The 24726-nt window shown below is 44.1% G+C and overlaps 1 protein-coding gene across 5 annotated transcripts in view; it reads left to right on the top strand.

Moving 5' to 3' along the window:
- The window catches only part of SLC26A7 (solute carrier family 26 member 7), a 795003-nt gene that overhangs the window by 53875 nt on the left and 716402 nt on the right, over nucleotides 1-24726 (top strand). For 3 of the 5 annotated variants that reach the window (XR_012157133.1, XM_073330600.1, XM_073330599.1), the window contains exons 6-10: nucleotides 3973-4055; nucleotides 5860-6007; nucleotides 8486-8599; nucleotides 17749-17826; nucleotides 19324-19419. Coding sequence is in view for 4 of the 5 variants with exons in the window: in XM_073330600.1 (XP_073186701.1) it covers nucleotides 3973-4055; nucleotides 5860-6007; nucleotides 8486-8599; nucleotides 17749-17826; nucleotides 19324-19419 (519 nt within the window). In the remaining variant the exon portion in view is untranslated. The remainder of the gene's footprint in view (nucleotides 1-3972; nucleotides 4056-5859; nucleotides 6008-8485; nucleotides 8600-17748; nucleotides 17827-19323; nucleotides 19420-24726) is intronic. The other 2 variants (XM_073330601.1, XM_073330602.1) reach the window with 2 other exon arrangements.

The raw sequence follows: 24726 nt of genomic DNA, 5'->3' as shown, positions 1-24726 counted from the left end.
CCTCCCGGTGCTTACAAATTGATTGTTTAATAATTTGTTCCAGTAACTTCCTAGGTATCAAAATTAGGCTGACTGATCTATAATTCCCTGAGTCCTCTTTCTCCTCTTTTTAAAGATAGGTATTATGTTTGCCCTTCTCCAGTCTCCTGGAACCTCCCCTGTCCTCCATGAGTTCTCAACAGTAATCACTAATGGTTCTGAGATTGCTTCAGCAAGTTCCTCAAGTACCCTAGGGTGAATTTCATCAGGCCCCACTGACTTGAATACACCTAACTTGTCTAAATATTCTTTAATTTGCTCTCTCCCTATTCTGACTTGTGTTCCTTTCCCCTTGTTAATATTAACTGTGTTTAGTATCTGGTCACAATTAATTTTTTAGTGAAGACTGACACAAAATAGTCATTAAACACCTCAGCATTCTTGATGTCTTTTATTAGCTCTCCTTCCCCACTACACCTACATTTTCCTTTGGCTTTCTCTTCCTCTTAATATATTTCTAGAACCTCTTCTTATCGGTGTTTGTGTCCTTTCCTAGGTGTTATGTTCATCAGGCAGATGGAGTTGCGGTACTTAGAACTGGATGAAACTTTTTTTTTTTTTGCCAAACAATGCAGGTTTGGGTGAACCAAAACATTTTGTGAATTTGTGTCAATTTTGCCAAAATGTCAGTTGGATAAAAACCCTCTAAAACAATTCTGAAAAATATCAAATAATTTCATTTCAACAATTTCAAAATAAAACATTTCAATGTTTCATTTAAAAATGATTTTTCATTTTGATATGTATTATTTATTAACAAAATTAAAAATGTTTTTAAAAAGTTTGAAAACAAAACTGTTTCATTCAATCTGAAATAAAATTTCTGTTCAGGCCCAAACGATTTTTTTCTGACTCTTTGATTTGCCAAAACATTTGAAACATTTTCATTTTGGGTTGATCTGAAATCAATATTTGTTTTGATTTTTCAGAAAGGCCAGCGGACAGAAAAGCCAGTTATTCTCACAGCTGTGCCCAGATATCCTTTTGTGTAGAGTAACTATTTAAGCCACAGTCCTTGAGATAAATGTAGACTGTAGGTTCACTTTGCTTTCATAATTTTAAAATATTGTTTCTAGAAAGAAGTGACACTTTTTTTCTCCATATGGATAAGTGGCTTCTTGTAAGACCTTATTGAAGTTTGGAAGTGCTTTTCAAAATTAATATGAAAATGGACTCTGTCCCTTTGAATTTTCTGCTATAGTTGACTGGAGAGATAATTAGAATACTGTATCCATGGTGGGTTTCCCTAGGGGAGGCTAGCTCCCTGTCCTGCCTCTTCCGTCCTTGGCTCTGACCAGACTCCACCCGCACCTTGCCTCTACTTGGCTCCCTCCCCACTCAGCCCCCCGATGCCAAGATCCTCCTTACCCTGTCCCTGCCCGCTGCATCCTTCCTCACCACTCCGGTGCCGCAAGAACCCCTTGCCTGCTGCTGTCCTCACTGCCCCGTCTGCTGGTCGCCTCCTCACTCCCCCACCAGAGCCTCCCCGCCCGCCATAAGACCGCTGCACGCCTTCTGCTTGCCTCTTCACCCCTGCACCTGCCTGCCACTCATCTCCTCACCCCCTGCCAGTCCTCCCCTGTCTGCTGTGAGACCCCCCACTGCTGGCCTCCTCACTCCCCTGCCCATCCACCCGCTGCTGGCCTCCTCACTCCCCTGCCTGCCGCTGGCTTGCCACATCCTTCCTCACTCCCTTACTCCCGCAGGGAAGGAAAGTGAGGAGGGATGCTGCGAACGGCTGGGACCTCCAGAGAGGGGGGTGGAGTGGAGGATAGGAGGAAGACTTACCAGGCAGGCAGCTGGTGGGGTCCTTGGGGAAGGGGCGCAGGGAGGGAAAGAGGCGGGGCCACCACTGCCCAGGTGTCTGGCGGCGGGTCAGCGGCGGCTGCACCAGGGAAGGCTTAGTTTTCCTTGGCTTATTATACCGACCGCCCATGACTGTATCTCTTAGCTGTGTGCTTAAGAATGCAGATTGGATAGAATTTAATATTTTTGTCTCTTAGCCGCATATGTAAACCCTCTGAGAGGCGCAAACTTAGTTTAGAAGTTTGATTTAGAAATGTAGCAGCTTGTAAGACCAGAGACTTTTGGTGTTAGAACACCTGAGACTCTAGCATGGTTTAGAAATATTGTTACAACATAGCTTGGCCCCATGTACACTGAAAGACCTAACTATTTGTTGAGGGATTACTATGTTGTGGCACATGCCCCCAAAATGGCAGGAAGTACACAATAGACAAGGCCTAAGCTAGAAGCAATTTCATGTCTGAGCAAGAAAGGATGAGTTATTATTCAGTCAGAAAAGTGTTTGTATAGCATGTCCCAGGAACCATGAGAGACCTAGTCAGATACTTATGAAAATACTGTGAGGAAGGGAGTCAGACAGAGGGGAAGTCAGGGGGAAGTTGTGGAAATGCACAGGCAATAAACCCAGTAGACCTAAACCACCGCAGCCTAAGGGAGATGCTATTGTTCAAGGTAAGATACACAGCAACGTGTCAGGTTACAGTGGAATTCTTCAGCCACTTTGCAACTGATTAAAAAAAAGAAACTGAAAAGGACATGAATGGCCTGAAAAACCCACAGAAAAATGTATGTGGGGGAATGAAAACTCTGAAGATCCCCTTGCTGAGTTTCTCCTAGCATCACTGTGCAGAGACCCACCAAATCGTGTAGATCCCATGCCCAAAGAACAACATGTGCTGGTCCTGAGAGGGTGGGAATTATGGTGCTGCTTCCCTACTAGTAGCCACATGCATGGATTGTCCCCTTGGTGTGCAGATTTGAAGGGGGACAGTCACATTTGGATAAGAAAACTTATAGAGAATAGCGTATACTTAGTACAAATAATAGTTCGCACATGTGTTTTCCAGTTCTCTGAAACACAAAACATGAGGTGGAGCCCAGAGGAAAGCAACCTAAACAGCACTGTGCAGGAGGTCAACTAGATGATCATGATGGTCCTTTCTGACCTGAAAGTCTATGAGCATGTTGCTACTTCAAAACACTAGAATTTGTTAAAAAAGACTTCGGCATTGACAGGCTGCATATTAACATGCACTTGGAAGGATACAGTTTTGTGCTGCATTTTGTTAGTGGGTCGGTGGACACAAATTGAACATCTATAACTGGTGTGGGTGTGGGGGCAGCAGTACATGTTTGGCAGATGTGTACTTAAATAAGCACAATCTCCTTTAATCTCCAATACCATAAACGTTCATGTTCCCGTACAAAAATACTGTAATATTCTACAGTAATTGCTCAACACATTGCAGATGTACTCTTTTGGACCAGTTCTGCAAAACTTTTTAATATTTGTTGGATTTTAGTGAAGTATGAGATTTTCTCAACATAATCCCTACAGATTCTGGTTCTATGCATTGATTTTCTTAGCTGTGCCCTCAGTGGGTTGCAGCAACATGTTTTGGCTCTATATACTATGGCATCTTGTAGTGAAACTTACAAGATATATATTTTTTGGCATAGTTTTCCACTAATATGGCTGTCATCCTTTCTAAACAGAATATTGTACTTAAAGCTTAAATAAAGGTATTTTTATTAACTAGTATGCAAATTTCAAGACATTAGAGTGGCATCTTTAGGAAGGAATATTTAGAGAGGTATCTTTCAGGACTCTAGTAGGCAACTTTAGGAAGGAAGAATGGTCCAGTGGCTGGGTGTTAGCTTAGGACTTCAGAGATCTGGTTTCAATTCTCTGCTCTGCCACAGACTTCCTGTGTGATCTTGGGCAAGTCACTAGACCGCTCTGTGTCTCGGTTCTATTTCTGTACAATGAGGATAATAGCATGTCCCTACCCCACATGGATATCGTGAAGATAAATACATTAAATACTGTGAAGCACTCAGATATTGCAGCAATTTGGGTACCTAATAAATGGAACATTAACAGCATTTCTGTACTGAATTAAATAGATCATTGCTACATCCATTGGCTGCTACTGTGCTGATATGGAGTACACCTATGGCCTAGCAGTTGTGGGACATATTCCAGAAGGGTAATGTGTTCTTTATTTGCTTATGGTTTTTAAATGTATGTATGTTTAGAGAACAGTCCATGAAAAGATCAAATAAAATGAAAATGGAGAGTACTGCAATACTTCAAATACTCAAGTTTCAGCCCTCAAATATAGCCCCTCACTGGAGAAGTTTGTTGATACCATCCTGAGCAATGCAGAAGTTCAGGTGCCTGTGGGGACTGTTTCATTATTTTATAGGACAAATGATGCCCTAAGATGTCCAGTGGATATAAGAAAGGTTGGGTGGTAAAACACTCTCCCCTACTACAACACAAACTGCCAGGCCTCCTTCGCCAGTACACCTACCAAAATAATTCTCTCTGTGCTGCCACAGACCAGGTGTTATGGAGGAGCTTGCCATGGGCAGAGGGTGGGTAGTTAGCACCCTTCTTCTGCAGCAGTGTTTCTACACCTTTTCACTTTATTTATTTTTTCTTTTTATTTCTAAACTGGGATATTGAGCCATTCTCCCCCTACTTTCCCAAGTAATCTATTGGTGTCTAATAGGACATTTCCTATTAAATAATTTTTTTTACGGGAATATGTTACCAAAGGATGTATTTTTGAATAGTATTTTAACAAATATAGAAGCACCATAGTTACTATGGTGATGAACATATTATAGATAGAGAGAACCTACTTCATTGGGGAACATGATCCCAGAATACCGCCTGATTCTCATGATCATTATCAGTTGATAAGGTTTAAAAATGGGGCTTAGCAAGTTCACCCGTTAGTTTTCCAACCACTTCTAGGGTTTCCCCATGTGACATAGGCCCAGTGCATTCTGGGAAGCCCAGGAGACCATGTGTGTATTGGGAACTTGCAGCAATAGGAGGAAGATACTGGAATCTGTTGAGAGAGCCAATTATATGAGCTGTTTGGGGCAAATTAGGCATCACATATCTAAACTCAGGGTTTGGATAAGGCTAAATGCATCTCTTTAATATGTATCATGAAGAGTTACGATTTATTTGTGCAGCTTTAATTAAAAGAAGCTTATTGTGTGCTACCTAACACATAAAGAATTGCTACAGAAAGTGTTGAAGAAATGCAAATGCAGCCTGTAACCTCCAAAAACCAGTAAATGCTTTGAGAGGCTTAAATTAAATTGTTGTATGTTACAAAATCAGGAAACAAGATTTCAGGGGCTGAGCTGATTTATGTGGACCCATTAGCAGTTCACTAGTTCATTGTTTTACATATGGCAGATTCCATTTGAGATAGTTTCATTCAGGCTGCAGATTCAAATGGATATGGTATTCTTCCTCTCCTAAATTGTTGTGAAGTATTACTTTATTATTATTATTAGTCATCCCATTCTCCTATCTCCCACATATTAAGTCAGCAAAATACATATTTTGGGGCATAAATTTCTTATTTAACACTAATATATCTTTCAGATAGGGGGCACTGTGGCTACCACCCACTGTCAACAGAAGGAGCACTAATGTTGTCAAGGTGACAGGCTACATTGGCATTTTAAGCACTGTGTACTTTAAAGGAGTTCTACCCAACATGGTTCTCAAAATGCTAGTGGCTGCCAGCATCCTTTTTACACTACTGCTCCTGCTGTTGTTACCACTGTTTGATGCAACTGAAAAAGTGGTATCAATGATGTGACATTTAGGGCAAAAAGCCTCAGTGTCTACAAGCCCTGTGTCTCTGTGAGCTTGTCTGCATTTCAATTAACTATAACTTTGGTTCAGGATTTATCACACATGTATCACACAAGTCCAATATCACACAAGTCCAATAAAAAGGATTGTATTTACCTTTACAGGATACCAGCACCGAAAGCCCCATCCATGAACATCCTCTCTGAAGTAGTTACTGAAGCTTTTGGAGTAGCATTAGTTGGTTATGTAGCATCACTAGCCCTGGCTCAAGGCTCTGCCAAACAGTTCAAATACTCTGTGGATGATAACCAGGTAAAGCATTTTCTTTTCAGTGCCAGCAGATCATAAAATGACTGTGATGTTTTGGGAACACGCAGTAGTCAGGAGCTTAGCAGGTGACTGAGGCATTTCATATGTTATCATGAGGACTTTAGATGATAGTAGTAAACACCCAGTGCAGTCCCAATGAGCTCTGCAAAGCTTCCTAGTCTGTGAAGGATGCTACTAATTCTAAGGGGACACAAGCCTCAGTAGCAGCCATGGAATGTTGCATTAGGCACCAACAGTGGTCAACTTGGGTTTCAGTGTGTTCTTCAGTGACGTAACATGAGGCAGCTTCTTCCAAGGCAACTCAGTGAGAGAAGAATTTTACATGGGCCACAGACTGAAGAAACAGAGCAGTAACTGGAGTGAGCCAGGAACTTACAGGCCCATGTGCTCACCTGATCTTCTTACAAAATGGGGCTTGTGCAAAGTATGAGTTCCATTTCAAGTAAAGGATGATTCTTTATAAGAAGTAGAAGCAGTGCTGAAGACACTATAAAGGCTGTTCTTCATAAGAAGTAGAAGACAACGCTGCCAAACCCTCAGCTGCAGAGGCTGCCAGTCCTAAGGGTTCCAATCCTCAAGGGACAGGCTGAAGTGTCAGTGGACTGTTTGCTGCTTATGCCACTCTGCTGCTGGATGTGGCGTAGGAGCTACGTCAGGTTGGCTGAGTGCTCTGGGAAGATAATAACTTAAGCAGTTGGTGGGAAATACATGTACTCAGGGACAAGTTCTCTGTTGGATATGGTCCCATAGGTAGAGCTGATGGGGAATTTTTCAGCTAATCCTTTTTCGTCAAAAAAGTCCATTACTCAAAACCAAAATTGTTCATGAAACACAAAGTCAGTTTAGCTGAATCTCCCAACTCCAAAAAATGTTGAAAAAACATTTTAAAATTGTCTAAATATTCCATTTTGACCTTTTCAAAACAAAAATGTTCAGTTTTCCAGTTCAGACTGACTTTTTGTTTTGAAATGTAAGCTAAATAGACTGAAAAAAGGTTAAACAAAAGAAAAAAGGTCAGAATCAAAACAAAACATTTTGAACTTATCAAAAGAAAATGTTTTGATTGACCCAAAGTGGGGAAAAAATGTTCAGCTTGCTAACTATTTTGAGATTTTGGCTTTTCATCATGAGTCAAGACTGTAAAAATGTTTGAACTCTCTAAAATACTAACAGGATGGGAAAACTGTTCCCTTCCCAGTTCTGTCTGCCTGTGGGACTGAAATGCCACCCCTGCCTTCCTGCCCCATTGTGGAGCAGTTTGAGGTGGATAAGCCATGGCTGAACAGTGAATGATTGGCCTTGTAGATGGAGACTTATTTGAATGTCTTTGCAGACACCCCAGTTTTGCTTGAACCAGCCCATGTCTTTTGCAAACTCTGACATCAGTACATCATTGAGACATGGATGTGTGAATGTCTTCTTTGCTCATGTTTTAAAAAATATTTCTGCGCGCAATCTTCCATTAGTTCTGATTTATGTCACAAAGCCATGTTTTGTGGGGAAGGGAGAGAGAAGATGGATGGCCTGAGTGATGGCAGGCATTATAGCTGCAAATGGCAGGAATAAGATAATGCCTCCAGGGGGACTTAGTCTGCAGCCCTTGCTGTGTCTTTAGTAAATGTGTAGCATACACATGCACAGCTGAGCCCTCCAGCAGCTTGCTGGTCTGCAGGTGGGAAGACACGTGGTCATGCAGGTGGCTGGATATGCCACCTATGGGGCAGTAAGTACTGCCAGCGCCATTAGTGGTCTCAGTGTTTGGGGAAGAGGAAAAAGGTCTCCCTGGGCTCTCTCCCTGACTCAATGCACTGATGCTGAAGAACCATAATCAGACATTGTATTAGAACACAATGTTCACCTCAGTATGCAGCTTGCAAGATCTTGGATGGCTTCCTCGCCCCAACTAGGCTTTTCATGTCTAAGTCTTTTTGCTCAGAGGTAGCTGCATTTCAGTCCTGGGTGAGGTATAAAGCACATTAGTCATGAAAGATACCATATAAATGCAAGTTACCATTTCTACTACTCCATTAAAACTTGCTCTCAAAGAAGGTAATTAACCATTCTTCTTCAATATTTCTTATTGAAAGTGGAGATTGGCCTGAGCATACTTCAGAGCTAAACACCCCCAAACTTTGGGCTGTTCAAAATGGATCTGGATGTAAATGTTGTGGTTGGAGCCAATCTCTAACAACTAGGAATGCCATTTATTCTCCAAACACAATATAACTCCCTGATCTACCTTCGAATCTAGCTAAGCATTTGGATCATTCAGGTTATAACAGAGTCACGAGAAAGCATACAGTGCTGGAAGATCTATTACACTGTATGTTACAGTTTTTCCCTAAAAGTTTGTTCTTTATAATTGCTAATATTTACATAGAGAATTCCTGTGTTGGCAAGAAATGTTGAAATGACAGAACAATAGAATAAAATAATATATTCTTTTTAAAAACTTTGCAGGAGCTTTTGGCTCATGGCCTCAGCAATGTGATTCCTTCATTTTTCTTTTGCATACCAAGCGCTGCAGCGATGGGACGTACTGCACTTTTATATAGCACCGGAGCAAAAACACAGGTAACTCATTTGATTTAAATTGGTAAGAAAGCTGAGATTATTGTGCTGCTTATCATGCACTATGCTGATTGTATCCACTATATTTTGTTGTTCTCCATTTACCTGTAATGTGGAGGTCTCAGGAACCAACTTCTGAAGCCATTATCAATACCATCCTTCAAACTTCAGATTAAATCAGTTGGTGACAGGAGGATGCCCCTCATTCCTCCCAGCAACCAAGCATGTCTCACCAATACACAATTTCAGTTTAATAACTCAGGTGGGGAGAGGCATGAATCTGCTCTTTAGCTTTAATAATCTGTATGGCATCACAGTTATGTGCTACAGCCATGCTAAAAAAGCAAATGGGTTGATTTATTAATTAATCTACTTAGATTTTAATTCATTATGAGCTTTCAAGTCTGGTAAACAGAACTCCAGACCTTGTATTTCTCCCCTGCTTGGATACACTGAAGAAACTACACTTACGCTCTTGCATTTTTATTTGCATTTTTCACCATCATGACTAAAGGGCCCTGTAGTGGTGTGTGAGGGATTTCACTTTATATGTTGAGCTGGTTTTTAGTTTTAGTTTTATTGGATTTAAATAAATAAATCAGATTGTGACTAAAATTAATTAAATCCAACTTTTCCAGTTGTTTTATTTTCTCTTTATTTTGAAAATCAACCTTGAAAGCCACTCCTAAAAAGTCGTAATCTGCCCACTGAAGGTTTGTGTCGCTTTGTGCTTGTATTGTGTCACAATGTGCTTATATTGTCCTGTACATATCAAGCCTGTGGAGATGACATGTTCAGCTTTTCCAGGGCAGATATTAGCTGTTTCAGTTTTTGACAAAGCAATTCAGATAACAGGAACTAAACCTGAGATTGATCAGAACTACAGTTCTAAAAGTATAACTTTTCTAATTGTGCTCATCATGTTAACTCAACCATATGAACACCATTTGGGGCAAAGCTATGCTTGTCCCTAATGGCAGTTCATGACCTAAATGAGGGTAGATTATTACCCATGGTGTACACTTGTAGATTATGCAGAACCCTTATCATATCATGTTTGTTTTGTACAAGTTGTCATAATACCTAGAAGTTATTTAGGTCTTTATATTTCCAAAACACTGTTCAGGTATTTATTGATAACCCATACAGTACCCTGTGAGCTAGGTAAATTATACTGAATAATTTAAACAATAAACATCTTTAAAAAGCATTAATATTCAAAGAAAGTTCTAACGCTGTTTATTGAATGTTTCAAGTAATGGAGTCTGACAACATATAGTGCTTCACCATCCTTGTGCAGCATCATTTTCCATTATCCACCCAGATCCATTGTATCCATGCTTCAGACCCACAGTTCACTGTAGAATTCATTTTAGTTCCTGCATATAAGAACTTAAGAACGGCCATTCTGGGTCAGACCAATGGTGCATCTAGCCCAGTATCTTGTCTTCCCACATTGGCCAATGCCAGGTGCTTCAGAGGGAATGAACAGAACAGGTAATCATCAAGTGATCCATCCTCTGTCGCCCATTCCTAGCTTCTGGTCACCATCCCTGCCCATCCTGGCTAATAGTCATTGATGGACCTATCCTCCATGAATGTATCTAGTTTTTTTTAACCTTGTTATAGTCTTGACCTTCACAACATCCTCTGGCAAGGAGTTCCACAGACTGACTGTGTGTTGTGTGAAAAAAATGCTTCCTTTGTGTGTTTTAAACCTGCTACCTATTAATTTCATTTGGTGACCCCTAGTTTTTGTGTTATGAGAAGGAGTTACGATTTTATAGACCTCGATCATATCCTCCCTTAGTCGTCTCTTTTCCAAGCTGAAAAGTCCCAGTCTTATTAATCTCTCCACATACAGAAGCCGTTCCATACCCCTAATCCTTTTTGTTGCCCTTTTCTGAACCTTTTCCAATTACAATATATCTTTTTTGGGATGGGGCGACCACATCTGCACACAGTATTCAAGATGTGGGTGTACCATGGATTTATATAGAAGTCAATATGATATTTTCTGTCCTATTATCGATCCCTTTCTTAATGATTCCCAACATTCTGTTTGCTTTTTTGACTGCCGCTGCACACTGAGTGGATGTTTTCAGAGAACTCTCCACAATGACTCCAAGATCTCTTTCTTGAGTGGTAACAGCTGATTTAGACCCCATCATTTTATATGTATAGTTGGGATTACGTTTTCCAATGTGCATTTATCAGCATTGAATTTCATCTGCCATTTTGTTGCCCAGTCACCCAGTTTTGTGAGATCCCTTTGTAACTCTTTGCAGTCTGCTACACTATCTTGTGTAGTTTTGTATCATCTGTAAATTTTGCCACTTCATTGTTTACCCCTTTTCACAGATCATTTATGAATGTTGACTAGTACTGGTCCCAGTACAGCCCTTAGGGGACCCCACTATTTACCTCTCTCCATTCTGAAAACTGACCATTTATTTCAATCCTCTGTTTCCTGTTCTTTAATCAGTTACTGATACATGTGAGGACCTTCCCTCTTATCCAGCCATCTTCTAGGAAGTTGTAGAGGCCTGTATGGTTGAAGGGAAGTATAAAGAGAATGAAATCATGATGTTTCCCATGGACTTGATTGGTTATGACTCCTTTGTGTTTGTCTGGTGGCATAACGATGCCAAAATGCATCTGTAAGTCACCTGCAGAGAGTTCCCTGGCATAGGGGAACTACCTGCTGGCACACCTCTGCCCTGGCAAGCCCTACTCCTTCCGCCCAGGGTAGGAACAGCGAACTGGAGCTTTGCTTCGCTCTGTCAGTGGCGTAACTTAAAAGTACCAAGGAGCCAGAGGCGCCGACTTTTCAAAGTGCTGGAGTGCTCGACCCCTGGCTCTGACCCAGGCCCTGCCCCCACTCCACCCCTTCTCCCAGGCTCCGCCCCCTCTTTGCCTCGTCCCACCCAGTTCTGCTCCCTCCCCTGAGCATGCCGTGTCCTCACTCCTCCTACTTCTCTCCCAGCCTCCTGCACGTCACAAAACACCTGTTCGCGGTGGGCGGGAGGCATGAGCAGAAAGGCAGAGACGCTGATCCATGAGGCCCGCCAGCAGGTGGGAGGTGCTGGGGGTGGGTGGTCCGTGAGCTAATAGGGGGGCTGCAGGTGGGTGGTCCACACACACCATTTTTTCCCCATGGGTGCTCCATTCCAAGCAGGTGTGTGTGTGCCGCGTGCACTTCAGCTGGAAGATTTTTCCCCTAGCAGCGTCCTTAGGGTCAGCCTGGGGTGGTGCCTTCTTGGCACCCAATATCGGGCCCCGCTGACCCCGCACCTCCTCAGTTCCTTCTTACCGCCTGTGATGGCTAGCTGGAACTTTGCTCACTCTTAGAGCAAGCGCCTTAGTATTGTCTTTCTTCTTACTGTACATAGTTCAATAGTTATTCTCTAGAGTTATGCTTTTTCATATAGTTAGTAGTGATTTGTTAGATAGTTCGTTTCTCCTTCAGTGGTATGCCCGGGTCTCCGGGATTTAAACTCTGTGAGTCCTGTGGAAAGTTTATGCCCAAGAGTGATCCTCACTCGTCTTTCTGGGGGTGCCTTGGTGAGACTCACCAAAAGGACAAGTGCTGCATTTGCAAGGGTTTCCGCACAAGAACCCATAAGGACAGAGAGCAGAGACTAAAACTCCTGCTCATGGAGGCGGCTCTGAGACCGCAATCCGACTTGGGACCCAAGGACCCAGCACCGAGCACGTCCTCTTCAGTGTGCAGCGCTCCAGCGCCAATGGCGTGCGAAACGGGCCCGGATAAGGACTCTAAAGCCCACCGGCATCGCCACTACTCGGGCCATAGGGCGTCGGCCTCAGTTTGGCACCATTCTCCATCTCCAGTGCCGGTAAAGAAGAAGAGGCCAGTGAGGGACCGATCACCGCCCTTGAAACCTAAGGGGCCAGCGCTGTCCGCGAGTGGCTCGGGACAGACCACCTTCTCCTCGCTTCTGCCCAGGGTTTTGTCGACTCCTGCCCCGGCCGGGGTCCAGTCGAGTCCGGAAGGTCTATTCAACAGGAGGCCTGCAACTTCGTATAGCCAACCAGCAGGCCATAGTAAGCTGCTATGGGCATAACACCTGTTCATCTATGGCTAAATTTACAGAACTTCTGTCCGAAGAAGCTCGGGGGGAGTTCTCTGCGCTCATGGAGGAGGGGAAACTGGTCTCCCAAGCGTCTTTGCAAGCGGCCTTGGTTGCAGTGGATGCGGCCTCCCACACTTTGGCCACAGGGGTAGTTATGGGGAGAGGCTCCTGGCTACAGGTCTCTGGTCTTCTCCACAAGGTCCAGCAGACCATTCAAGACCTTCCCTTCGAGGGTGTAGCTCTCTTCTCCAAGAAGATGGATAAGAGACTTCACAGCTTGAAGGACTCGAGGGCTACCCTTCTTTCGCTGGGGCTTCACACGCCTGCTACCCAGCGCAGATATTTTAGGCCTCAACCTGCTCCTTGTCCTTACCAACCCCAAAACTGCCAGGATGACTGTGTAGGCAGAACAGGAGCACTCGGAGGAGGCAATGCCCTCCCTCTGGACAAAGCTCCCCACCTAGACCACCCTTTTGAGGGTACGGTCGAGGACAGCTTGCCAGTACGACCTTTGGATCCTTCCCATCTTACTTTCTCATCCCGTCTATCCCCTTTCTACCGTGCCTGGTCTCGAATTACTTCAGACTGATGGGTGCTCTGCACGGTAGGGAGGGGATATTCCATCCAATTCTGTACCCTCCCACGCCCCCCCAATCCCCTTCCCCATCCCTCTTCAGGATCCCTCTCATGAGCAACTTCTAATTCAAGAGGTGCAGTTCCTCCTCTTGGTAGGGGCAGTGGAGGCGGTTCCTCAGGAGCTAAGGGGCAAGGGTTTCTACTCCCGGTATTTCCTCATACTGAAGGCCAAAGGGGGCCTCAGACCCATACTGGACCTGCGACACCTCAACAAATACATAAAGAAACTCAAGTTTCGCATGGTTTCACTAACCTCCATTATCCCCTCACTGGATCCAGGAGACTGGTACGCCACCCTCGACTTGAAGGATGCGTATTTTCATATCGCAACAGTCCCACATCACAGATGCTACCTTAGGTTCGTGGTGAACAGAGGCCACTACCAGTTTGCCGTCCTCCCATTCGGACTGTCGACTGCCCCCCAAGTATTCACAAAATGCATGGCAGTCGTCGCGGCGTTCCTGCGCAAGCGCCAGATACAGGTCTTACCATACCTCGATGACTGGCTGATCAAAGGTCGCTCGAGAGCCCAGGTGGAGGCTCAGGTCGAGTTTATAAGGAGGATCTTCCTCGACTTAGGTCTTCTCTTGAATGAGGAGAAATCTACTCTGTCCCTAGTGCAGAGGACAGGGTTCATAGGCGCGGTCCTGGACTCTACCCAAGTCAGGGTGTACCTCCCAAAGGCCAGGTTTCACTCACTTCAGGACATCACACAGAGCCTCAGATGGTTCCCCACGATGTCAGCAAGAAACTGTCTAAAGCTGCTGGGACACACGGCCTCCTGCACATACGTGGTGCAGCATGCCAGGCTCAGGCTGCGCCCACTCCAGTCTTGACTGGCATCGGTGTACCAACCAGTCAGAGATGCATTGGACAGGATCGTAACCCTGCCCCGCCTGGTACTGGATTCCCTCCTATGGTGGCTAGACCCTAAAATGGTTTGTGCAGGGGTGCCTTTTGCCAGCCCTCAGTCACCTTGGTGTCAGACGTCTCAGATCTGGGTTGGGGGGCTCACTTAGGGGACCTCAAGACCCAAGGCCTCTGGTCTCCAGTGGACCTCGCTCTTCACATCAATGTCAAAGAGCTGAGGGCAGTGCATCTGGCATGCTACACTTTCAAAATGCACATAATGGGCAGATGTGTTTCAATCCTCATGGACAACACCTCGGCAATGTTTTATATCAACAAACAGGGGGGTGCATGCTCCTCTCCTCTGTGCCGAGAAGCCCTTGCGCTTTGGGACTTCTGCATAGAGCACTCGATCCACCTGCAGGCTTCATACCTCCCAGGGGTGCGAAACACGCTGGTGGACAGCCTCAGCCGGACTGTCAATAGCCATGAGTGGTCCCTTCAGCCAGACGCAGTGAGCTCAATCTTCTGGTTCTGGGGCTATCCCCAGGTAGACCTGTTCGCCACTCCGGGCAACAGGAAATGTCAGACATTTTGTTCCCTCAGGAGCCACGCCTCGGGGTCCATCAGGGACACCTTCCTTCTCTCATGGGAGGGCTGCCTGCTATATGCTTTCCCACCCATCCCCCTAGTCCACAGGGTGCTCCTCAAGATCCGCAGGGACCGGGCCCAAGTCATACTAATAGCGCCGGCATGGCTGCATCAGCACTGGTTCACCTTGCTCCTGGAAATATCTATAGTGGCCCAACTCACCTTACTGCTGGTCACCGACCTGATCACACAGGACCAGGGCTGACTCCGGCACCCGAATCCGGAGTCGCTCCACCTTATGGCCTGGATGCTCCATGGCTAAGTGCCGCAGAGCTGTCTTGTTCGGACCAGGTCAGACAAGTCCTCCTGGGTAGTAGAAAGCCCTCCACCAGGGCTACTTATCTGGCCAAGTGAAAAAGGTTTTCCAGCTGGGCAGAGCAGCGTAGTCAGTCGCCACTCCTCACCTCCATACCGTTCATACTGGACTATGTCCTTCACCTAAAGCATCAAGACTTATCCTGGTCATCAATAAGGGTCCACTTGGTCGCTATCTCTGCCTTCCATCCGGGCTCAGATGGTCTCTTGGTCTTTGCAAACCCTATGGCCAGTTGTTTTCTCAAGGGTTTGGACAGGCTCTTCCCACACACGAGTCAGCCTGTCCCTGCCTGGGACCTCAATTTAGTCCTCTCCAGGCTTACAGGCCTGCCATTTGAACCTCTGGCCACCTGCTCCCTGTTATATCTCTCATTCAAGGTCGCATTCCTTGTGGCAATTACCTCGGGTTGACGGGTTTCGGCGCTCAGGGCCCTCATGTCTGAGCCCCCTTACACAGTTTTCATAAGGATAAGGCCCAGCTCAGGCCTCATCCATCTTTTCTCCCGAAGGTCGTCTCCCATTTTCACATGACCCAGGACATCTTCCGCCCAGTGTTTTATTCCAAGCCACACTCCTCCGATAGGGAGTGCAGGCTGCACTCACTGGACGTGCGTAGGGCCTTAGCCTTCTACATAGAGAGAACTAAGTCGTGGACAGAATGAAGGGCCTTCCGGTATCCTCTCAATGCATATTGTCATGGATAACGTCCTGCATTAGGGAGTGTTATACCCTGGCAAAGGAGCCCGCTCCGCAGATAACCGCTCGCTCTGCCAGGGCCCAGGCCTCCTCTGCAGCATTCCTGGCACCAGTCCCTATTCAGGAAATTTGCAGGGCAGCCACGTGGTCCTCGATACATACATTTACACAATTGCACTATGCAATTACACAACAGTCCAGGGACGATGCGGCTTTTGGGCGAGCCGTGCTCTTTTCTGTGGATAACTCCGACCCCACCTCCTGAGCTCTAGTTTGTGAATCACCTGCTTGGAATAGACATGAACAATCACTAGAAGAAGAAAAGACGGTTACTCACTTTCTCGTAACAGTTGTTCTTCGAGATGTGTTGTTCATTCCATTCCAATACCCACCCTCCTACCCCTCTGTCGGAATAGTCAGCAAGAAGGAACTGAGGGGGTGGAGGGGTCGACGGGGCCCGACATTGGGTGCCGTGAAGGCGCCACTCCAGGGGGCGCCCAGGCCGACCCTACGGACACTGCTAGGGGGAAAATCTTCGTGCACGCGGCGCACACACACCTGCTTAGAATGGCCATGAACAACACATCTCAAAGAACAACAGTTACAAGAAAGTGAGTAACTGGTTTTTTTTTTGGTCCATATAGGTGGAGTGGCAAGCACAGGCTTGTCACAAACAACTGTTGATGACAACAAGCAGAGCAGAGACAGGGGGTGTTCTGAATGCATAGAAGTCAGTGGACTTGTTCGTATGTCATGAGAGAGATATAAGGAGCCCCACAAGGACTAGTACCAGCCCTATTTGAATCTATAGTGGACTTCATGTTTTCCAAGAACCTCTACTTGGACTTAGTAGGATCCTGAGCATTTTTCTCTTCATGATACCTTATTCTAGCAACTGCAGGAAGTGAGACCTGGATCCCAGGCTTCATAAATATTCCCTCAAGTGATACTGGCATCTGTCTTTTACCTCTCTTTTCCCTGACATTTTATTTTTGGTGAAATCATCTCTTAAATTGTACTCTGATAACTCTAATAAAAACACACACTATTAGTATCATAATAAAGCAAGCAGGCATATATTTATCACCAAAACCTGGAGAGGATTTGATTGAGATCTAGAGTACATTTTGAGGTTTTATTCCTACTGTTAAAATATTCCTACTGTTAAAACAGGATTATTTTGTTTTGTAATTTTCCACCAGATTAACACTATGTGATAATACATGCATTTATCTAGATTCATGTTTCCTGCATAAACCGTTAACTTTCTGATATTGGGGATTATGATTTACTGATGCATCAACCAAAGGTAAAATACTTCAGTGATAATACAGGAATCTTTGTTGATACCTGATCGTACAAGGGAAATGTTTTCTCCTAATAAAAGAAGAAAAGAGCTCCTCCTATTCAAAAAACAACTAACAGATCTAGAGTTCTTCAAATATCACTGTTGCATTGTTCAATGTAGGGATAAACTTTTGTGAAACGACACAAAATGAAGGGCATGTTACCATAAATACAAGTACAGAATGGGCATACATTACTGCAGATCTTGTGAAATTACTGCACACACATGCACCATTTCAGTAGCTGATTTTACAGGTCATGTAGTGGTTTGTGCCTATGTATCTGACATCAAGACCAAGCCCATTGTTGATATCTGATCCAGATATTTGTGCGTTTAGTGGCTAGAGGAAATCCACCAGAGGTGAAAATTTAAATTATCCACACATGGTTCCAATCCACAGATTTGATAGCCAAAATCTCTAGCCTGTCTCCTTTATCTTTTGTGTTTATAATGTTCTGTTATTCTGACCATTTCTGACAAACCCAGCATATTCAACTGACTTTCAATTGGCTATAAATATTGAAAAACATTATTGTGCTTTCCCTGTGTTTGTTTGTTTTTAGGTGGCTTGCCTTATATCTTGTATTTTGATACTTGTGGTGATCTATGCAATAGGACCAATGCTATACTGGCTGCCCATGGTACAGTACTTGTTTTTATTTTTTAGAAGTTTCATTGCACATTTCCAAACAACATATACGTCTTTCATAGAAGATGGTCCTCCTTTTGAAATGAATACACAGCTCCCATAAACACTAGTGTTAATGGCATAATAGAAAGAGGAGAATACACCTCTGAAAGTCTTAAAATACCTAGATTACCCCCAAATTCCTTTGTGTTGGGAAATATTTTCTTTTAACTTAATTTTGATCTGTCATTGGTCTAAATATATGGAGCCAGATTCTAGCTCACGTAAATTGGCATAGCTCCACTGAAGTCAAAGTAGTTGCACAAGTTTACTGCAGCACAGAATGTTCGTGATTTTGCTTTACAAATAAATTTGTCCCACACTGAAGCTAGTAGCCAGTGATCTAACCTTTATTACAGAAAGTTATGAACTGTTCTTGTTTTGCTGTACAAGGAATTATGGATAAATAACTCAGTCTCTCCTGCACTGAGAGGTGGATAGTCCAAATAGAGTTTACCATGTAAAATATCTAGCCATAAACGTTGTAAGTTAACACCAAATCATTACTAGAGAAAGGCCAAAGCCACTAAAATTCACATCCAAACTTCTCCAAAGTTTGAGGGTGTTCATATTGGGTATTTGGGGTCAGCCATGTCTTACTTTTACAGTGTTTTATTGTTGATATAGTGCCATAGGTGTGCAAGGTGCTTTCCACATATGGGGTCCAGACCTGAAATAGATTAAAGTCTAATTACATAATTTGCATTCTGAGCCACTGGATAAGGGATGCACCATGTGGCTTTGTTTTAATCATTTCCTGGTTTCCTTTATGTGTGTGTAGCTTGTATTTTAACCTTTGCCTGTTTTCCTGTTTGTGGTGGTTTTCTTTTAGCATTTTGCCCTTTTCCTTTTTTATTTAACTCTATCCTATTACCCTTATTTTGAATCTTTCTTATTCCCCCTTTCCTACCTCCATATTTTGAGTCTATCCCTTCCTATTCCTGTTTTGATTCAGTCCTCCTCCTTCCTGCTCTGAGGCCCATAAATTAAAAAGACTAATGCAGGGTTGGCCTGGTATCTCCACTCTGCCTGCTAAGTCTCTGGATTCTCCACTCCAGGACCCTTCTGCAGAAGGTTGTGAGGAGTGGGATTGCTGCTTAATAGGGCAGGAATCATATCAGTGCCTGGAAGTTACTAGCTCCTTTGCTCCGGAGACCCTCCCCAGACAGCAACAGAATGTGGGCCTGCTGCTACTAAGGCAGATGGGCCTGGTATTTCTCTTCAGAAGTTCCTGTCTTCTTCAGTCCAGGGCCTCTCCTATATGGTCTGTTAAGGTGAGGGGAGCGGGTCTGGTGCCTGTGCCCTTGATATCTGTACTCATTACATTTTTGAAACATTTTCCTTGGTATTTCTAGGATTAATTTATAATATCAGTTACTAATTTAAGAAAAATGCCAATGTTGCTACCTAGCAATTCCCTAATAGCCTTTTCCCTTTTCTTCTTTTTCAGTGTGTTCTAGCAAGTATCATTGTTGTAGGTCTAAAGGGAATGCTAATGCAGTTCCGTGATTTAAAAAAATATTGGAATGTGGATAAAATAGATTGGGTAAGTGAAATGTAACCTAAGGATCTTTTCCAGACGGAGGCTTAAACACATGCTTGCTAAACAAAACCTTAATACTGCTTTAGGCTGAAAACAGATATGCCAGTGCAAGCCAGTTTTTTATATACTGCCAGCTTATTTTCTCAATCACAAAATAGCAGCATTTGACATTTTAATTGCCTTTATAAGAAACAGGAATGGAATTTTGGCAAATTATTAAGGATAAAGCATAATTTAAGATGAAAAAAGTTTATGCAGTCAGACCTGCTTAATCAGAATGGATTTAGAATGTCCAATTTTGTATGTATACAAATCCCTAGGTTAGCTAGTCAACACAATTTTGCTGGTATGGAAGTGTAAAAAAATCTGGTATTCCACCCTGGTACGTGGAATGAAAACTATACAGGACATATAGAAATAAAAGTACAAAAGATGTGGAAATAGATATTGTGTGCTTCTAATGATGTTGCATAGATCTTAATTCAGATGAAAATAGTATTAGATATGGTAGATGCTTTCCCGTTTGCAGAGTAAAACAGATTTTGTTTGGTTAAAATAAAAGACTCCATAGAAAGGAATGTGAAATGGAGCTAGGGTGACCAGATGTCCCTGTTTTATAGGGACAGATATTTGGGGCTTTTTCTTATATAGGTGCCTATTACTCCCCACTCCGTCTCGATTTTTCACACTTTCTGTATGGTCACCCTAAATGGAACAGATTGGTGAAACAAAAAGTAATGCAGTCATACTCTAATAGAAATCAGAACAGGACACTAGTATTCACAGCAAAAAATCCCTATCAAATATTCAGAGCAAACATGGCTGACGTGATTTGTTGAGTGTTGGTCTGATTATCACATGTTTCAGGAGGGCCAGTAGATTTCCCTTTCTTAGGGAGACATTGTATATCTTTGCCCGGCAGTGGAACTGCAGTTCCTTACAAGATTCTATATTATAGCTATTGGTTTGGATATCTCTTGAAACGTTTCAAAAGTCTGTTTGTGATCATTGTATGTAATTCCGTTAAAGAGTGTTAATGGTTGCATCCTTCTGTTCTGTTTATGGGAGGCCATCTTAGATTCTTCTGGTCTCTTCAGGGAAATAGGATCTCAGATGGCAGGAGCTGTTCACAGGAGTTGCATTAAAAGTCTGGATTGATAACTTTTAGGGATAGTTCAGCTGGGTGATAATTTTCAGACTAACGGAGGAGGAGGATCGCTGGGTCTCATCCACAGGTGTGGCTTAGTCTTTTATGAATTCTGTGTGCTGCAAGTGGTAAAGTTCTGGGCCTGTGTTGTGCGACCTACATTCTAGTCTGTCTTTTATATACTTGATACTGGTTGCCAGAGATCCCAAGTGGTCTGTGTGGATGATGTGGAGAGAGGTTGTATTTCTGGAGAAGTAAATTGATGTCAATCGGTAGGAGACTATATAATTATTCCATCAACACGTTATTCTAATGACTAGATGGTGTTTTCGACCAGGATATTCTGGAAGCTCACCTGTCTCATAATCTTTCAGAGGCAGATTAGCCTGGTTGATTCTTTTTCCCTTGTGGCAAGGTTAGAAATCTTTGATATCTGTTTAGATGAAAGAAGAAAAGGAGGACCTGTGGCACCTTAGAGACTAACAAATTTATTTGAGCATAAGTTTTCGTGAGCTACAGCTCACTTAAAGCTTATGCTCAAATAAATTTGTTAGTCTCTAAGGTGCCACAAGTCCTCCTTTTCTTCCTGCAGATACAGACTAACATGGCTGCTACTCTGAAACCTGTTTAGATGAAGTGAAGGTCGGACAAGGCTACGAGCATGGTTATTACACCCAGGTTATCTATCACTAATGTTAAGATAAAATCAAGAGTGTATTCAGCTGTGAATATGCGTGGAATGTGTCTTGGAGAATCTCAAGCTTACCATTGTGGACATGAGGTCGTGAGCCATTGGGATGTGGGTGTTGTCAGCATATGTGTTGAAGTCTCCTAGGAGAATAATTTAGGTTATTCCAGTGCCAGGCTTGTCAGTAGTTCTGTTAGCTCCTAAAGGAACCAAGAAGGCTTGTGTATGGAACAGTATAATTTCCATGCTGATTCCATCTCTGGATTCTTGTTTGTTGAATATATTAGAACAATAATTCATCTTTGGCTAGCTGTATCATCACCTCTGTTCAGTCTTTAAAATGAAATGGTAAAGAATATTGCTCTAGATAGTACAATTCAAATTGAAAGACTGTCTTCTTTTGTAAATGGAAGTGCTGAGCTTAAATAATAGAATTGTTTGAGGAGACCCACCAAGACCCAAGTAATATGAGTGACTACAATTAGTGCTTATTTTGGAATGTATTGGATCCCAGCAGCAATTGACAGTATATTGGAAATGAAAACAGTCTATTGCCTAGGTTTTTAAGTGTTTTGAAGATAGGAACTATACTAAAAACATTTAGAAATAATTAGCAACTGTCCTTTTGGAACAGATGTGAATAAAGAGCATTTAAAAGGGTGTGTTTCATGTAACATAGAAGTCAAGATTGTTATGCTCATTGGTTTGGCAAATACAGTATCTGGAAATAGAATATTAGATATTATGTCAAATTATTATCTTTCTTTTTCATAAAAAGGGGAACAAATCGGACCCTGGGGAATTATAGACAGGTCAGACTAACTTTGTTACCTGGAAAGATACTAGAATAAATGATTAAACAATCAGTTTGTAATTACCATCTGATCTGTCAGTCCCAATCCTCAAAAGAAACCTGTACAACATTTTCAAAAGATGAGCCTGGGAGCTTAAATTCATAACTTAGCTAGATACTAAAAATCAAGGATTGAACAGAAACACTGTATTTATGGCTTATTACAACAATTTGCTGCAACCCACTAATAATGCCCCCTTCCCCACCAGCTACTTCCCCTCTGCCCTTCCTTTCCTCCTTATGACTGGATGGGCCACTTCACCTTGAATGGTCCCTTGAAATATGTGTTAACTACTAAGGTAAACAATCTGTTCCACCTTGTATTTAGCAGTGACACTGAGTTAGTTTCCCAGACCTGCAGAAGAGTTCCATGTAAGCTCAAAAGCTTCTCTCTCTCACGTGCAGAAGTTGGTCCAATAAAAGATCCTCACTATTGGCAACGCATATGGGGGACATGAGGGTCCAGTGCCCCCCACCCCAGATTTCTGCTCAGCCTGCGGGGGGAGGGAGAGGGCTCTGTCCTTTTCCTGCCACGCCTGCCTCCCCCCACCTCCCCAGCACATTTGGCCCTGTCCCTGGCAGCTGAGCCTGGGTAGGGAGCAGAAGGTGTGGGATCAGCCGCTTCTCATACCAGCTGAGGATGGCCACTGCTGTGTGCAATGTGGTGACTGCCTGTGAGAACCTGGTTGGTGAGGCGGCAGCAGCCCACCCCTGCTGTTCCCCACCCAGGCCTGGCTGCTGGGGATGGGCCGAGCAAGACAAAGCCACATCCTGGCATGTTTCTGGCTTGCTTGACCCCTGTCCCTGGCAGCCAGCCTGGGCAGGGAGTGGAGAGGGCGGGCCGCCACCGTCTCCCCTGCTGGGCTGTCTCTCAGACAGCTGCCACGCTGTGCAGAGTCAGCAATCCGGAGTGGCCACCTTCAGCTGGCGTGAGAAGTGGCTCCATCCTGCTCCCCACCAGGGCCCAGCTGCCACGGAGAGCAGTCAAGCAAGCTGGGGAGAAGGGAGGGCACAGTGGGAGAAGGACAGAGCCCCCTACAGGTACCTCTGGTGGGGTGGGGAGAGTGCTGAGGTCCCAGGCTGGGAGTCAGGTTGGGGGTTGCTGGGGAAGGCACCTAGAGCAGGTTCCCTAGCCTCTGCTCAGCCAGAAGTAAGGGCATTGTCTGCACCCTGTACCTCCCCTACTGAGGTGTCTGCAAGCTCTGGGGGGAGCTATGAGTCTCCCCAGGCTGGGGCTGGGACCAGAGGCACGTGCTTCCCGCTTCTATGGCCCCAGCCTCCAAGGAGCCGGCGGACTGGCTGCCCTGGCCCAGGAGGTGGGGCTTGAAGTTCCTCCCAGAGACAACACATGAGGGGTCACATGTCCTCCCCCTTTTTTTGTGCCCCCCAGTATCAGGAGGCACATGACTGCTTGTCTTTCTAATATCCTGGGATCAACATGGCTACAACAACACTGCATAAAACAATGGAAGATATCAAATTCTGCCATCTGAAATGAAAACTCCACAACATGAAGAAAAAGGAAACAAAACTTAACAGTGACATCTACTTCCTGAGCAAATGCAAGAAACAAAGCATTATTCCCAGAGGTCTCACCATCTGTAACCCTCTGTCCACTACATACAACTCCAAATATGCTGAACAGCTCTCCAGATGAACTTCAGAAAAACTGAGGAACCACTTACTGCACCTCACATACTCTGGAAGGAACCACCTTGAACAAAAAATCATGCTGGAAGAAAAAAAATCAGGAAAGTTACCTGGAAGTCATACAAGAAATCCAAAACAACTATGTATTAAAAAATCCCTGACAAGAGCCATCCAACACAAAAACAAAAAATTGAACCAACTACAACTACTCCACAACCCACAGAACACCAACTCCAGGAGAAACTATGGCACCAGTACCCATCATGTGGACATTACACGAAACCTAAACCTCATCAGTTTATCAATACTACCCCTAATTGGAGGTGAATTATCTGTACTCTCTAAGGGACTGAACATCTGCCCCACCACAGAACCTGATTCCATACTAGCATGTGGAAAACTGGAAGAATTCTTCCCCTGGCTCCACCTGAAAGAATTCTTGCACAACAGTGATGACATTACTCACAATTACCACGTCCCATCGACAATCATAAGAAAAAAGAATCAAACATAGGCACCAACTTACTCAGATCCTGAGGGGTGCTCAACCCCCACTCTGCCCCAGGCTCTGCCCCCATTTCACCCCATCCCCCAAGCCCTCCCCCTGCCTCTTCTTGCCCCCTCCCCCCACTCCTGAACAGCTGATCACGGTGGGAGGGGGAGGCACTGGTCCATGGGCTGCCGATGGGTGCTGAGCACCCACTTTTTTTTCCCATGGGTTCTCCAGGGCTAGAGCACCCACAGAGTTGGTGCCTATGGAATCATCTGATTGGACAACAAATAGTGGGTGAAACCATGCTCTTGATCATTATATTGATTGCTTCAGGAAGAAAATTGACTGAAATTTTTAACAAACAACACGTCCACCACAATCTCTCCACCACCACTGAGAGGACAGCTATACAGTCCCTGAAATCCAACTACCAGATAGTGATCCAACCAACACCCAAAAGGGGTGCCATCGTAATCCTC

Source organism: Lepidochelys kempii, chromosome 2 (assembly GCF_965140265.1).
Source record: "Lepidochelys kempii isolate rLepKem1 chromosome 2, rLepKem1.hap2, whole genome shotgun sequence".
Classification (NCBI taxonomy): domain Eukaryota; kingdom Metazoa; phylum Chordata; order Testudines; family Cheloniidae; genus Lepidochelys; species Lepidochelys kempii.
The sequence above is the reverse complement of the archived record's forward strand: the minus strand, read 5'-3'. Positions and strand labels throughout refer to the sequence as shown.